This window comes from Spermophilus citellus (assembly GCF_964194105.1).
Source record: "Spermophilus citellus genome assembly, chromosome: 3".
NCBI lineage: Eukaryota > Metazoa > Chordata > Mammalia > Rodentia > Sciuridae > Spermophilus > Spermophilus citellus.
The window spans coordinates 106581888-106597731 of NC_138184.1; the positions used below are offsets into that span (position 1 = coordinate 106581888).

The 15844-nt window shown below is 36.1% G+C and overlaps 1 protein-coding gene across 15 annotated transcripts in view; it reads left to right on the forward strand.

The window, feature by feature from the left end:
* The window catches only part of LOC308643165 (zinc finger protein 280B-like), a 122559-nt gene that overhangs the window by 22728 nt on the left and 83987 nt on the right, over positions 1 to 15844 (forward strand). For 4 of the 15 annotated variants that reach the window (XR_014020717.1, XR_014020719.1, XR_014020721.1 and 1 more), the window contains exons 3-4: positions 2015 to 2075; positions 8104 to 8289. The exons of 8 other annotated variants lie outside the window; for them this stretch is intronic. Coding sequence is in view for 2 of the 7 variants with exons in the window: in XM_081283004.1 (XP_081139130.1) it covers positions 8278 to 8289 (12 nt within the window). In the remaining 5 variants the exon portion in view is untranslated. Of the gene's footprint in view, positions 1 to 1155; positions 1216 to 2014; positions 2076 to 8103; positions 8290 to 15844 lie in introns of those variants that run through there. 3 more of the 15 variants (XM_081283004.1, XR_014020722.1, XM_081283003.1) reach the window with 3 other exon arrangements.

A 15844-nucleotide genomic window follows, 5' to 3' on the forward strand; every position in this document is an offset into this window, starting at 1 on the left:
ATACTATTAAAAGTAATGAGTATATTTTAAAATCTTGTTTTCATTTTTAGACTCTTTAAAGACTTGTTTTATTGGGTAGTTTTCAACATCTATCAAGATGGTCATTTACTTTCTCAACTTCCCTTATAGAAAACATTTTTTTTAAAGCAGAAGTAGCCTACTTGGTAGAATATTATTTCTATTACTTACAGCCCTATTTCTATTTTCATTTATATTAAATTAAGTACATTTCCTCTTCCTCTCAGATTGTCACAGTTTTTTGTTTTTGTTTTTTTCCTGGTACTAGTGATTGAACGCAGGGGCTCTTAACCTCTGAGCCATATCCAGCCATTTTTATTTTGAGACAGGGTCTCACTAGGTTGCTCAGAACCTTGCTAAGTTGCTAAGGCTGGCTTTAAATTTATGATCCTTATTTGTCAGACACCCAAGATGCTGAGGTTACAGGTGTGCCACCACTATGCCCAGCTTGTAGTTTTATTAGTTTCTTATTTACTTTTTCCCAAGAAGCAACCTTCAATTTGCCTTACTATCCCAACTAGTTTTATTTTTGTTATTCTCCAGTTTTGCCCTTATTATTTATATCCTTTCTGCTTACTTTTGGATTGTTCTTTTTTTTTTTAATATTTATTTTTTAGTTTTAGGTGGATACAATATTTTATTTTTATGTGGTGCTGAGAATTGAACCCAGTGTCTCATGCATGCTAGGCGAGTGCGCTACCACTTGAGACACATCTCTAGCCCCTGGATTGTTGTTTTCTATGACATTATTTTAAAACTTTTATTTTTACTTAAATAAGGAAAGAATTTAAGACTTCTTTCTCTGTTTATAGTTTTTCCTAAATCTCAAATATTTTGATGCATATTTAAAGATTTTCATTCTTAATATATTTGGTGGGTAAGTTAATTAAAAATTTTAAAAATTTGCAGATTAAGCAGTTTTATTTTTATTTATTTTTTATTTTTTTTTGGAGAGAGAGAGAGAGAGAGAGAGAGAATTTTTAATATTTTTATTTTTTAGTTCTCGGCGGACACAACATCTTTGTTGGTATGTGGTGCTGAGGATCGAACCCGGGACGCACGCATGCCAGGCGAGCGCGCTACCGCTTGAGCCACATCCCCAGCCCCTCATTTTTATTTTAATTTTTGTGGTGCTAGGAATGACCTAAGGCCTGTGCTTGCTGAATAAGCAGTCTACCACAGAGCTACATAAGTGGTTTAATTTTTATTTTTACCAATAATTCAATTTTTCTTGGAGTGTTGGGTATGTGTGTGTTTATGTGTACACACTGGCATGCATACTTATTACCATTGTTTTCAAATTACATAGATTATTAAATATTTTTTATTTCTTTGGTAAAATTAGTTTTATTATAGAAACTTTTCCCCCCAAGTGATATTGCTAAATTTTATTGTTATATTGTGTACATATATGAATATATAACAACAAATCCCATTAATATGTACAACTATAATGCACCAATTTTAAAAATGTGGAAAAAGAAAAACGAATGCCTTTTTCCCAAAATGAATGCGTACAAGAGGTAAAAATATGAAAATATTCATTTGAGACTAAATCCAAGTTATAGAACTTAAAAACCAAGCCAAAGATCAAAGTAAGTTAAATATATACTCACCATAAACAGTATTACTCAGTTATCAAAAGTAATGGCAGTAGGAGTTGTGGCAACACAAAATTTTTACTAATGCAGAATGAGAAAGCAACGTTATAAATTTATGTGTATATTTTATAATTAAATTTATGTGTATATTTTAGAATTTATGTGTGTATATTTTAGAATGGCAAAGTGTCTGTTGTACTCCTATAATATCTCTGAAAAAGGATGATAAATACTAAATGCAATTGAGTTATTTAATCTGATAGTGATTATTTTTTGGTCTTCCAGATGTTATATAATTTAGTTCTTTTGCTTTAAAAAAAAAAAAAAAACATTTAATTAGAGTGGATTTTATTTCAGTGGGTAGCCCTGTTAGACTCTTTTCTTTCTGGTTATAGGATTGAAATGAATATTTGCCAGTGTTGATAAGATTGCTACCAAGACACAGAGACTCTTAGGGTAAGTATTAGCAAAGTATGACCTTTAGAATATAGATTTTTAAAGCATTGTTAGAGACACTGGGTGGAAAATGAGAGCGCCAGAGAAACCATATGCACCCTGCAAAGCCTAAAATAATTACTACTTGCTGTTTTACAGGGAGAAGTTTGTTGACCTCTGCTCTCGATTATGAGTTAAAATTTATCCTTTATTCCTGCAAGCAGGCTAGTAAATAAGAAGGGCTTTTGGTATCAGTGTGATAGGGCTATAATTTTTTGATTGTATATCAATTATATATAGTGATAAGTAGTCCAAAGCAGTGGAAAGAGACTGATGTCCAGAAAATGACAAAATGTCTTAGGGACATGTGAGAGAGAGTAAGTGTAGCAGGAACACAGTTGCACATGCCTATGTGGTCACATATATCAAAGCCTTGATACTTTTTATTTCCTTTCTTCCTTCCTTTTTTCCTTCCTTTTTTTGAGACAAGGTCTGGCTTTGTTGCCTGCGCTGATGTTGAACTCCTGTGTTCCAGTAATCCTCTTGCTTCTGTCTCCCAAGTTGGTGAGATAAAGTGTGTGCCACCTCTCCCAGTTCTATTTTTCCATATTTTTTTGATGAGTAATATTGTGTGCTACTTGAAAACATCAGGAAAGGAAACATACTGTCTGTTCAGGTTTGCTTTCAAGATGGCTATTGACAGGTGATTTTAGTTTCTTCCTGGATGTTAGTAGAAGGTCTTTATTCCTCCATGAGGGCCTCTCTACTGGGTTTACCTGAGTGTTCTTAAAATATTGTTAGTTGGCTTCTAGAGTAAGTGATTTAAAAGAGGGAGCAAAGAGGCTACAAAGTTTTTTTATGACCTAGCTTCAGCAACAACTCTGTCACTTCTAGAGTATTCTATTCATTAAAACTGAATCACTAGAGCTGGGGTTGTGGCTCACCTAGCATGTGTGAGGCACTTTGATTGATCCTCAGCACCACATAAAAGTAAAATAAAGGTTATTGTGCCCACCTACAACTTAAAAAAAAATATTTAAAAAAAGTGAAGCACTAAGTCAGGTAAGGCAGGTAATTAAGTTCTGCTTTTGAAGGGAAAAGTATTAAAAGAATTTGTGTACATAATTTAGAGCCATCAAGGGTAAATCCTCTGGTCCTAGATTACATATCTCCTATGTGCAAAATATACTCACTTTCTAAGACCTCTAAAAGTTTTATCCACTACAGCATTAACTTGAAGTCCAGAATCTCATTATCAAGATCAGGTGTGGATGTGAATCTGGCTTTCTGGGTAGTATTCCTTTTGTGCAGTACCTCAAGTACAATTTGAGGTTCTGTGAACTGAAGAGACAAAAAGAGAGTCACATAAGAGTTACCAGTGTCTGGGGCTGGGGTTGTGGCTCAGCGATAGAGCGCTTGCCTAGCATGTGCAAGGTTCTAGGTTTGATCCTCAGCACCACATGAAAGTAAATAAATAAGATATAGGTATTGTGTCCAACTACAACTAAAAATATATTAAAAAAAGAGTTACCAGTCTGTAGCAATTCTGGAATCTTGACAAGGCACATGTTAGAAGGTCATTAAAAAACATTCAGTGCCTGAAAATTCTCTTAACTCTTGGCTTAGACCTCTCAATTCTTTGTTCTACAAGTGCTAGTTTTTTTAATGAATGGTTGCACATGTTATAGCTGAATAGTTTTCGCAGCCTGTTTCCTGCTCGTAAAAGGAGGTTAAGGTTCAAAGACCTCTTTCATTTTTGTATTGTCTGATTTTTTCAGTCTAAATTGGTGACATTTCACCAAATATATTCTCTCTCAACAGTACCATCCTTTTTTTTTTTTTTATAGATGGATGGATGAAAGTTTGAGCCCAAGATAGTTATTTTTTAAAAAATGAAGATTTTAGATTAGATTAAATGATTGTTAATATTTCTCAAATATTTTGTGGTAAAAGATAGGTACTCCTTGGGTGATATAAGACAAACTGGAAAGCAAAAGAAAATGAAACAAAAAGCAAAACATTTATGCAGTACTTGATGGTTTTAAATATTCATTTCTTTCCTTTTTTCTTAAAATATTTTTATATTGTTGCTTAATAAACAATCACCAGTGTTAGCATTTATTATTTAAATATGTATTCATTTTGAAGCCCACCTGAAGGGCCAGAAACTACTCTTTGGACAGGGTTTTACTTAGTAATGGAAATAGCAAAAGAGGGCAAACCAAAGGGTGCCAGAATGTTTCAGGCTTCAGCTTCAGGCCCTCTTAATATCCCATTATCCAAACATGGTCAAGCACAAAGTAAAGTGGGATGGTGAATGTATTCCTATAGGAGGAACTACAAAGTTATATGGATACAGGTAGTTATGTTTGGAGCCGATAATTCAATCTAGAGAACCAGTTATTATGCTATGCCATACTCAGGATATATAGTCATGTCTTAATAGGAAAATAGGCAATTAAAATACATGGATAGGGCTGAGGATGTAGATCTATTGTAGAGCTTTTCCTAGCATGTGTGAGCCACTGTGTTCAAACCTCAGAACTAAAAACAAAACAACAAAACCCCTCAAACAACCCTACTGTGATAGCTGCTAAGTTAGTTGAGTATATCATGATGTGTGCATAATATTTTCCCTCTAGGTCTGAGTCAGAGGTTGCTTGATGTTTTTAGTCTCAGGATGTGGCTATACCTAGGAAAAGTATCAATTCACCAGATCAATAGCTATGTACTGTATAACTGTCCTATGTTGGACTCCTCAGAAAATAGTGTCTGAGTTGGAGATTTCCCTGAAGGAGTTTTATTGGGAATGCTCTATAAGGAAAGGAAGGAAGAAGATTACAAAGAGGGAGAAAGTGATTGACAATGGCATCAGGGTGGCAATCTCAGCTGGCCCCATGTGGAGCTGGGGTGGAAGGGTTCTTCAGACTTATTGCAAGTTGTGGCAAGGTGTCTGTTGTACTCTTGCAGTAAGCATATCTTTCATGGAAAGGGTCTACTTTGGGGCAGTTCATTTCATTTCATTCTGGGGGAATTCCTGGAGAAAGAGAGAAAGAGAGACAGTCTGCTATGAGCCACCAGCAGCTAACACTCCTGGAAGGTAGAAGGAGGAAAGGCTTGGTCTTGAAGGAGAGAAGTAGATATCACACTAATACATTTGTACCTGGTACCTGGAGGAGAAAACAGCTCCGTGATCTTTTCCATCTGAGTATGAGGAGAGCTTCGGATAGGCAGGGTAAATCAGAGAATGTAGGGATTCCTGTTGAAGTCCTGTGTATGTTGATTTATGGACATTCCTCCAAGAGGAGTTTGTACCAGACTGGTAGATCATTTTGTTCCCATGGAATGGGAGGAACTGGCATAAGTGGAGCCCTTTCTGCCCTTGAAGTTTTTTTGCATCAGAGGTGTCTAGGTTGTTCAGCGGCTTCCACTTCTGCTAGCTTATTCATTGCTGATCCCCAGGGTCAGGACTCCTGAGCCTCTTACTTTGGTAAAAAACACCACTTCTTGGAGCCCCAAGTATGTAAAGTGAGTTATAAGTGGACAGAGAAGACAGCAATACATCTCAGGAGACCTTGAAGCCAGTGGTAGAAGGAACATTATAATATCTAGAAGAGATAGGGCAGAGTATCAGAATTGTCAGAGGAGACAGACTGTAATTAAAGTAGGGGAATATAGGAAATTTCTACTATGGCATGAAAAGTCCTGTTACAGTTAGGGAACATTATTGTTAGGAAAATATAAGAAGCATGTATTTACTGAAACCTGAATAATCAAGGAAACATTTAAAAACACAGAAATGTAGATAGAGTTTTGATAAAGATGAAAAGAGACTTGGCAACTATATCCAGGTGTCCTTATAAGAGAATGAAAATTTCAAAACCAAAAAGTAACATATGTATTTTAAGGGAAGTTAATTAAGAAACAGTAAATGTTGAGTTGAAATGGATTTGAATCTGTAGGTTGAAAAGGACCTGTTATCCAACTGGGTCCATTAAAAGGCTTTGCTGGAATTAGGGGGTCCTGGAGAGACAGAAATTCTCACTCCTTTAGGTCTATTGCTATAATTATGTCAGTCTGGTGCTATAAGAAGTCATATGTTTTAAAAATGAATTTTTAATTAATATGTAGTAATTGCATATGCTTATAGGATAAGTGTGACATTTCAATACCTGTATACAGTGTGTAATGATCAGGTTAAGGTGATTGGCATATCTATCACCCCAGACACTTCTTTGTGTTAGAAGCATTCAAAATCCTCTCTATTGGCCAGGCATGGTGGTATACATCTATATTTCCAGTGGCTCAGGAGACTGAGGCAGAGGATTGCAAGTTCAAAGCCAGCCTCAACAATTTAGCAAGGTCCTGAGCAACTTAGACCCTGTCTCAAAAATTAAAAAGGGCTGGAGATGGGACTCAGTGGTTAGGGGCTTCTGGATTAAATCTCTGGTACAAATAAATAAATAAATAAATAAAAATCCTCTAGCTCTTTAAAAATATTCAGTTAATTTTTGTCAACTGTAGCCATCCGGTTGGGTATAAATGTTGGAAGTTATCCCTCATGTACAACTGCATTTTGCACTGGTTAACCCTACTCTTCCCATCCTGCTCTCTCCCTCTCCATTTCCAGCCTCTGGTCACTTTTAAGCTCCCGCATGTAACTGAGAACATAGTGTTTTTCTTTTTGTGCCTGACTTACTACACTTATTAACCTGATTTTCTCCAGTTCCATCCATGTTGCTGGGAATGACAGAAATTCTTTTTTATGGCGGTTTAATATTTCATTTGTATCTATGCCACATTTTCTTTATCCATTCATCTGTAGATGAATGGTTCATTCCTTATGTTGGCTATTGTGAATACTGGTATAATAAACATGTGAATGCAGGTAATTTTTTGACCTATGTACTTTATTTCCATTGAATATATACTCAGTAGAGGAATTGCTGGGTCATAATAGCAGTTCTATTTCTAATTATCTTGAAGAATTTCTATTATTTTTCAAAAGTATACCAACTCTCAGTGTATTAGAGTTCCTTTTTTCCACATTCTTTTCAATATTGACTCTTTTTTGTCTTTTTGATAATAGCTACTCTAACTGGTGTGAGGTGTTTTAAGCTTAGGGACTTTTTTTCTTCCATTCTGCATGACTCCTGAAAGGTATTACACATTTACTTTTATTTAACCTTATTTTCTCCCTAGACATTTCTGCCCTTTGAAACTAACTGCTGGGGTGTACTATTTGAAAATTGAGGTGGCTCTTGGACTAAGTATATTATACATTAATGGGTAATGACAGAGCAACCTAGGTAGGAACTGAGAAGAACCCAAGATGGGGAAATAAGGAGAGTGTGTTGAGGACTCTCAACAGCTGGACTATGTTGTGATGGGAAGAGTTCACCCTGAGATAAGAGTTAGGCTTATTCTGATGCCACCTCCCATCACACAGAGGAAGAGGGTGACTGAAACAGCATCTCTGTGATCAGGATCCAGTGAGATGGAGAATCTCAGCAATGCCCCAGAGGTGGCCTAGGAAGCAGTTGTGTTGGTATGGGAACAGGAGGCCTACCCAGCATGGAGTGTGTGGCTAAAGGAGAGGAGGTGCTTGTACTCAGCCTCTGAGTTTGGTTCTCATCTGAGGAAGAGCAGGTGAAGAAAGGGCACCAGGTGATTGTGGAAAGTTATGCCATTGATTTCACTTTTTGAACCTTGTCAATTATGTTACTCACTATGGGAAGAGAAGACTACAAATGAGCTTTTTTTTTTTTTTTTTTTCCTTTTTTCTCTGCTTTCTACTATCCAGAGACAACTGAGTTTCAGATAACTATCTCCCAGAGGAGCATGGCCTAGGTTGACCAGTTGCAGGGACATTAGAAAGGTATATTCTCAGAGTTGGAGCTTTGTAAAATGTGAAACACTTGACCTGTGTCTTCTTGTTTAGCTCCTAACGTCCATTGGACATGAACCAGTATGAACTCAGGGTGAAAGGCAGAGGAATATACATGGTGGGACCACATGGGCAAAACTGTCCCTTTCTTTTCCTTTCTAGGTACCACATCTTACAGGCATGTGATTAGTCTGTGAATTACCTCTGCATTAACTCCAGGACAGGCCCTGAGTTGCATAAAGGAATTAGTCCCTTTCTCGGTCACCATGATGGTGTATAATGTGAGGGGGATCATGTAGAGGAGAATCTAATATGGAGAATGGGGCAAGATGAGGCATGAAGGTCAAGGTAAGTTTTTTATTGGTGTTTGCTTTCATTTTTCTTTTGCTTTTCTTTTTAAAATTTTTTAATTCTAATTTGTTATATATGACAACAGAATGCATTATAATTCATATTACATATATAAAGCACAGTTTTTCATATCTCTGATTATATACAGAATATATTCGTACCATTTGTGACTTCATACATGTACTTAGGGTAATGAAGTCCATCTCATTCCTCCCTTATTTCTACCCCATACCCCACTTCCTTCACCTTCCTCCCCTTTGTCCTATTTAGAGTTTGTCTAATCTTCCCATGCTCCCTCTCCCAACCCTACTATGAATCAACTTCCTTATAATAGAGAAAATATTTTGCATTTGGATTTTTGGGATTGGCTAACTTGGCATTATATTCTCCAACTCCATCCATTTACCTGCAAATGCCATGATTTTATTCTGTTTTAATGCTGAGTAATATCCCATTGTGTATATATACCATTTCTTTATTCATTCATCTATAAAAGGGCATCTAGGTTGGTTCTACAATTTAGGTACTATGAATTGTGCTGCAATAAACATTGATGTAGCTGTGTCCCTGTAGTATACTGTTTTTAAGTACTTTGGGTATGCACTGAGGAGTGGGATAGCTGGGTCAAAAGGTGGTTCCATTCCCAGTATTTCAAGGAATTTCCATACTGCTTTCCACATTGGCTGCAATAGTTTGCAGTCCACCAGCAATGTGCGAGTGTGCCTTTCCCCCCCACATCCTCACCAACACTTACTGTTCTCTGTGTTCTTTTTTTTTTCTTTTAAAGAGAGAGTGGGGGGGGGGAGAGAGAGAGAGAAAGAATTTTTTAATATTTATTTTTTAGTTTTTGGTGGACACAACATCTTTGTTTGTATGTGGTGCTGAGGATCGAACCCGGGCCGCACGCATGCCAGGTGAGCGTGCTATCGCTTGAGCCACATCCCCAGCCCTTCTCTGTGTTCTTAATAGCTGACATTCTGAGAGGAGTGAGAGTTGTTTTGATGTGCATTTCTCTAATTGCTAGAGATGTTGAACATTTTTCATATATTTGTTGATTCATTGTATATTCTTTTTTGCAAAGTGTCTGTTCAGGTCCTTGGCCCATTTATTGATTGAGTTATTTGTTTTTTTGGTGTTTAGCTCTTTGAGTTCTTTATATATTCTAGAGATTAGTGCTCTGATGTGTGAAGGGTAAAGATTTGCTCCCAAGATGTATACTCTCTGTTCATCTCACTGATTGTTTCTTTTGCTGAGAAGAAGCTTATTAGTTTGAATCTATCCCATTTATTAATTCTTGATTTTAATTATTGTGCTATTAAGAGTCTTATTAAGGAAGTAGGGGCCTGATCTGATATGATGGAGATTTGTGCCTACTTTTCTTCTATGAATTCCTAGGTACTTGAGCCACTTTGAGTTGAGTTTTGTGCATGGTGAGAGATAGGGGTTTAATTTCATTTTGTTGCATATGGATTTCCAGTTTTCCTAGCACCATTTGATGAAAAGGCTATCTTTTCTCTAATGTATGTTTTTGGCTTTTTGGCGCCTTTGTATAATTATAAGATAACTGTAATTAAGTGGGTTAGTCTCTGTATCCTCTATTCTGTATCATTGGTCTAGCAGTCTATTTTGGTGCTAATACCATGATGTTTTTGTTACTGTTGCTCTGTAGTATAGTTTAAGGTCTGGTATAGTGATGCTACCCACTTCACTGTTCTTGCTAAGGATTGCTTTAGCAATTCTGATTGCAAACTATTGGTAGTTTTCCTAGTTTCCCTTTCAGAAGATTTGTCACTGATATGCAGGATTTATGGGTGTTGATTTTATACTCTGCTACTTTGCTGAATTCATTTACTAGTTCTAGAAGTTTTCTGGTGGAATATTTTGGGTCTTCTAGGTATAGAATCATATCGTTGGCAAATAGTACTAATTTGTGTTCTTCTATCCTATCTGTATCCCTTTAATTTCTTTGGTCTGTCTAATTGGTCTGGCCAGTGTTTCAAAAACTATGTTAAATGGAATTGGTGAAAGAGGGCATCCCTGTCTTGTTCCAGTTTTTAAAAGGAATACTTTCAACTTTTCACCAGTTAAAATGATATTGTCCTGGAGCTTAGCATAGCTTTTATGATATTGAGATAGTTCCTGTTACCCCTAGTTTTTCTAGTGTTTGAACATGAAGGGGTGCTGTATTTTTTCAAATACTTTTTTGTGCATCTATTGAGATGATTGTATGGTTTTTTAAGTCTGTTGATGTGATGAATTACATTTATTGATTTCCATATGTTGAACCAACCTTGCATCCCTGAGATGAACCCCACTTGATCATGTGCATTATCTTTTTGATATGGTTTTGTATTTGATTTGTCAGAATTTTATTGAGAATTTTTGCATTTTGTTCATTAGAGATATTGGTCTGAAGTTTTCTTTCTTTGATGTGTCTTTGCCTGGTTTTGGAATCAGGTGATATTGGCCTCATAGAATAAGTTTGGAAGTGCTGCCTCTTTTTCTATTTCCTGAAAGAAATTAAAGAGTATTGGTATTAGTCCTTCTTTAACGTTCTTGTGGAACTCGGCTGTGTATCCTTTTGGTCCTGGGCTTTTCTTGATTGGTAGGCTTCTGATGGCATATTCTATTTTGTCGATTGAAACTGGTCTGTTTAAATTGTGTATATTATCCTGATTCAATTTGGGCAAATCATATCACTCTAGAAATTTGTCAGTGCCTTCGATATTTACTGTTTTATTAGAGTACAAATTTTCAAAACAATTTCTAATTATTTTTTGTATTTCTGTAGTATCTGTTGTGATCTTTCCTTTTTCATCATGTATGTTAATAATTTGAGTTTTCTGTGTTCTTCTCTTCATTAATATGGCTAAGGATTTGTCAATTTTATTTATTTTTTCAAAGAACCAACTTTCTGTTTTGTCAGTTTTTTCAATTGTTTCTTTTGTTTCAATTTTATTGATTCCAGCTCTGATTTTAATTATTTCCTGTCTTCTACTGCTCTTGGTGTTGATTTATTCTTCTTTTTCTAGGGCTTTGAGATGTAAGGTTAAGTCATTTATTTGTTGACTTTTTATGCTTTTAAGGAATGAACTCTATGCTATAAACTTTGCTCTTAGTACTGCCTTCATAGTATCCTAGAGATTTTGAACATTGTATCTGTGTTCTCATTTGCCTCTAAACTTTTTTTTTAATCTCTTCCTTGATGTCTTTTACAACCCATTGTTCATTCAGTAGCATATTTTTTAGTTTCCAGATGTTGGAACAGCTTTTATTTTTCATTTTATTATTGATTTCTAATTTTGTTCTATCAGAAATTTCTGATTATGCAGGGTAAAAGATCTCATAGAATGCAGGGTAATAGCTCTACTTTTTTATATTTGCTAAAAGATGCTTTGTGGCATAATATATAATCTATTTTAGAAAAGGATCCATATGCTGCTTTGAAGAATGTGTATTCCTTCATTGAAGGATGAAATATTTTATATATGTCAGTTATGTCTAAGTTATTGATTGTATTATTGAGTTCTATAGTGTCTTCGTTTAGATTTTGTTTGGAAGATATATTCAATGGTGAAAGAGGTGTGTTAAAGTCACCCAGAATTATTATGTTGTGATCTATCTGAGAAGAATTTTTTTATGAACCTAGATGCTCCATTGTTTGGGGCATATATATTTATGGTTGTTATGTCTTGTTATTGTATGGTTCCCTTGAGCAGTATGTAATGTCCATCTTTATCCCTTTTGATTAACTTTGGCTTGAAGCCTACTTTATTAGATATGAGGATGGGAACCCCTCCTTGCTTCTGCAGTCCATGTGAGTGGTATGATTTTTCTCAATCTTTCATCTTCAGTATGTGAATGTCTTTTCCTGAGATGAGTCTCTTGGAGCCAGCATATTGTTGGTTTTTTTCTTAATCCAGTCTGCTAGTCTATGACTTTTGATTGGTGAGTTTAGGCCACTATCATTCAGGGTTATTATTGAGACATGATTTGTATTCCCAGCCATTTTTTGTTTATTTTTGTTATTTATCTTGACTTGGTTTCTCCTTTGATTAGCTTTTTCTTTACTGTAATACCTCTCTTTGCTGATTCTCATTGTTGTTTTTCAATTCCCGTTCATGGAATATTTTGCCAAGGATGTTCTGTAGTGCAGGCTTTCGAGTTGTAAATTCTTTTAACTTTTGTTTATCATGGAAAGTTTTTATTTCATCATCAAATCTAAAGGTTAGTTTTGCTGGATATAAGATTATTGGTTGGCATCCATTTTCTTTCAGAGCTTGGTATATGTTGCTCCAGAATCTTCTAGCTTTCTTCCAGGTCTGGGTTGAAAAATCTGCACATAATCTAATTGGTTTCCCCCTATATGTAATCTGACTTCTTTCTCTCATGACTTTTAATATTCTCTCCTTATTTTGTATATTAGGCATTTTCATTATAATGTGCCTTGGTGTGGCTCTGTTGTGATTTTGTACATTTGGCATCCTGTAAGCCTTTTGACTTTGGTTTTCCAATTCTTCACATTTCGAAAATTTTCTGATATTATTTAATTGAATAGATTGTTCATTCCTTTGGTTTAGAACTCTATGCCTTCCTGTTGTATTCCAATAATCCTTAAGTTTGGTCTTTTTATGCTATCCCATATTTCTTGAATGTTCTGCTCATGGTTTCTTATCATTTTCATTGTGTGGTCTACTTTCTTTTCAAGATTATATATTTTGTCTTCATTTTCTGAGGTCCTGTCTTCCAAGTGACCTAATCTGTTTGTGATGCTTTCAATTGAACTTTTAATTTGGTTTATTATTTCTTTCATTTTAAGGATTTCTTTTTTTTTTTTTTTAAGAACCTCTATCTCCCTATTGAAGTAATCTTTTGCTTCCTGTGTGTGTGTGTGTGTGTGTGTGTGTGTGTGTGTGTGTATATATATATATTGCTTCCTGTATTCGTTTATGTAGCTCCTTGTCAAAATGATCTTTTGCTGCCTGTATCTGCTCTCTTACATCATCCTTTAGTTTGCAGAATATTTCAATTACTAACATCCCGAACTCCTTCTCTGTCATTTTTTCTGTTGTACTGGCAATGGAGTCTAATAAGTGGAATCTTGATTTGTTTGGGGTACTTTCTTTTCTTGTCTTTTTATATTGCTTGAGTGTCTTCCCTTCTAGCACTGTGGATCTTAGGCATTTACTGTTTTTACCCTATAGGCTTATATTGTCCCAGTAGGAATCCAATACCTCTTTTTTGAGGTGAAGGACAATGTTAACAGATCCCAATATAAATAATATACTCCCTAAAAACAAATGTTTGCTATTAAGACAGTTTGGTCACAATGTACAGAAATGGTGAATGCAATTATTATCTACAATATACTCAGTAGATTTGTAAAAGTGTTTACAGTTTGTGATGGTGGACAAAGAACTGGGATGACAAGTAGGATGATATGCTGAGGAGGTAGGAGGTGAGTATATAGAGTGATTTTATCTTAGGAAGTGTGAAATAGAAATCTAAAGAAGGAAGATTTAGTAGCAAGAGAAGAGAGGAAGTAATTTTGGGTAGACAAGTAAGTAGGAAGACAGAGTACATAAAACAAACACACATATATATTAAGAAAAATAAAGGTTAAAAACTAGAAACTGGTGGGGAAAGGGAAAACAAACAAAAAAACAAAAAGAATATACAACACAACTGTAGTATACTTTTCAGATGTCCCAGTCCTCAAAGACCTAATTCATGCAAAATGTTTGGTTTCACATATGTTGGGAATGTGAAGGAAGGAGAATATAGAGAGAAAGAAAAAAAAAATATATTGAAGGAAGAAAAAGGGATTGTTTTGGTTGGAGATCAGTATCTTTCCTGCTTCCCTTCTCATCCAATAGGTGAGGTCATCTGTTGTTAGCTGGTATCTGCCCTCAGGATGGTGAAGGTAATTAGGGTGTCAGGCTAGCGGCTGCTGGGGAGAGGGGTAGTTAGAAACTGGGTACCTGGTCAGCCAGAGTTCTGACCTGGGAGTTGCCCTCACTGAAGATGGTTGATGAATGTGACCCAAGATGGAGATGCCTGCTTTCAGCGATGGGGTGTCAGGTTGGGTACCTGGGCAATGGCAGGATGATGATTTCAGAGATGAGCTCTGTGGCGTGCGGTGTATGGCTATTGGCTGACTTCAGAGCTTGTATAAAGTTCTCGGGTGGAGACATGCTGCTGTGCATAGGGGACTATATCTGCTACTGCAAGGTCCCAGATGGCAGCGACTGGGGGAGTCCCACATTGGTAGATGGGGGTCCACATGGCAGTGGCAGCCGGAGTTCCTGTATGTGGGACTGCTAGGTGTCTTGTGTGGGAGTGGCGTCCATGATTTCTGCTTGGATGGGTGGCTGAGAGTTCTCTACATGGGTGCTGATGCCGCTGGTCCTGCACAGATACCTGTTGGACCTGCATGGGTATTCAGTAGTCCTGCATGGGCGAGTAGTTGGGATACCTATTCTAACACTAAGGCCTGGAGCCCTGGTGACCGTGATTCCTGTTCGGGAGCAGGAATATCACTTTCAGAGAAGCAGTATTCTTACTACTTGACTCCCTGGTCACAGAATGACACAGAATGCTGCCTCCCTGTGGCCATCATCTTGGATCCCCTTCTTTTGTTTCTTAAAGTGGATCTTCTCCCATTATCATCTGTCCCACTATCAGACTCAGCTGTCATCTCTGAGAGTGTCCCTGTATGGGCTGGTAGATTCTATACTCAAAAATCTTTAATTCTAAGTGTGATTTCTTTTTGGTTACTATGTACAAATGACTTCCCTCATATTTTACATCATTCTTAAGAATTTCATGATGATAAAGCATATACATTGATTTTTTTTTTTTTAAATGGGAGGACACCTTTTAGAAACGCAGAATTTCAGGCCCCACTCCAGACTCTGATTCAGAATCTACATTTTACAAGATCCCCAGAAGATCCATGTGCACATAAAATTTGGAGAAACGCTCTTCTAACAGACTTGATACACTGGTGTGGGTTTGGTTATGAATTATTTCTCATACCTCAATTTATTCTGCTCTCTACAAACATGTTTAGCAAACTACTTCCTAGTCTTCATTTTGTGAATTAACTACCAGGCCTAATGTACTCACATTTTCCATTGAAATTTCCATGTATCTCCTTCAAAACTGACAAAATCTACAAAAGTGTCCAGAAGTGTTTTATTGATAACAAGATGATCTTCATATGATCACATCTTTATAGCTTAGTACCAGTGAACAACCATAGTTAGCTGAAAGCTAGAATTTTGTATTCCTACTTATAATCTTAACCAATATGTTAAGATTATATATTTATATAGTTTTGAATATATATTTATATAGTTTTGAATCAGCAATACCTTCTGTTAATTTTAAGTGACGATAGCAGTTTATAAAAGGCTGAAATATGGACACAAATATGGTTATAATTGTGGAGAATTGAGGGCCAAACTGAAAAAAATGCACACAAAATCAGAAATATAATTGTGTTGATTTTTTTGGTATATTAGTTTCCTAGAGCTTTGCTATATGTTCC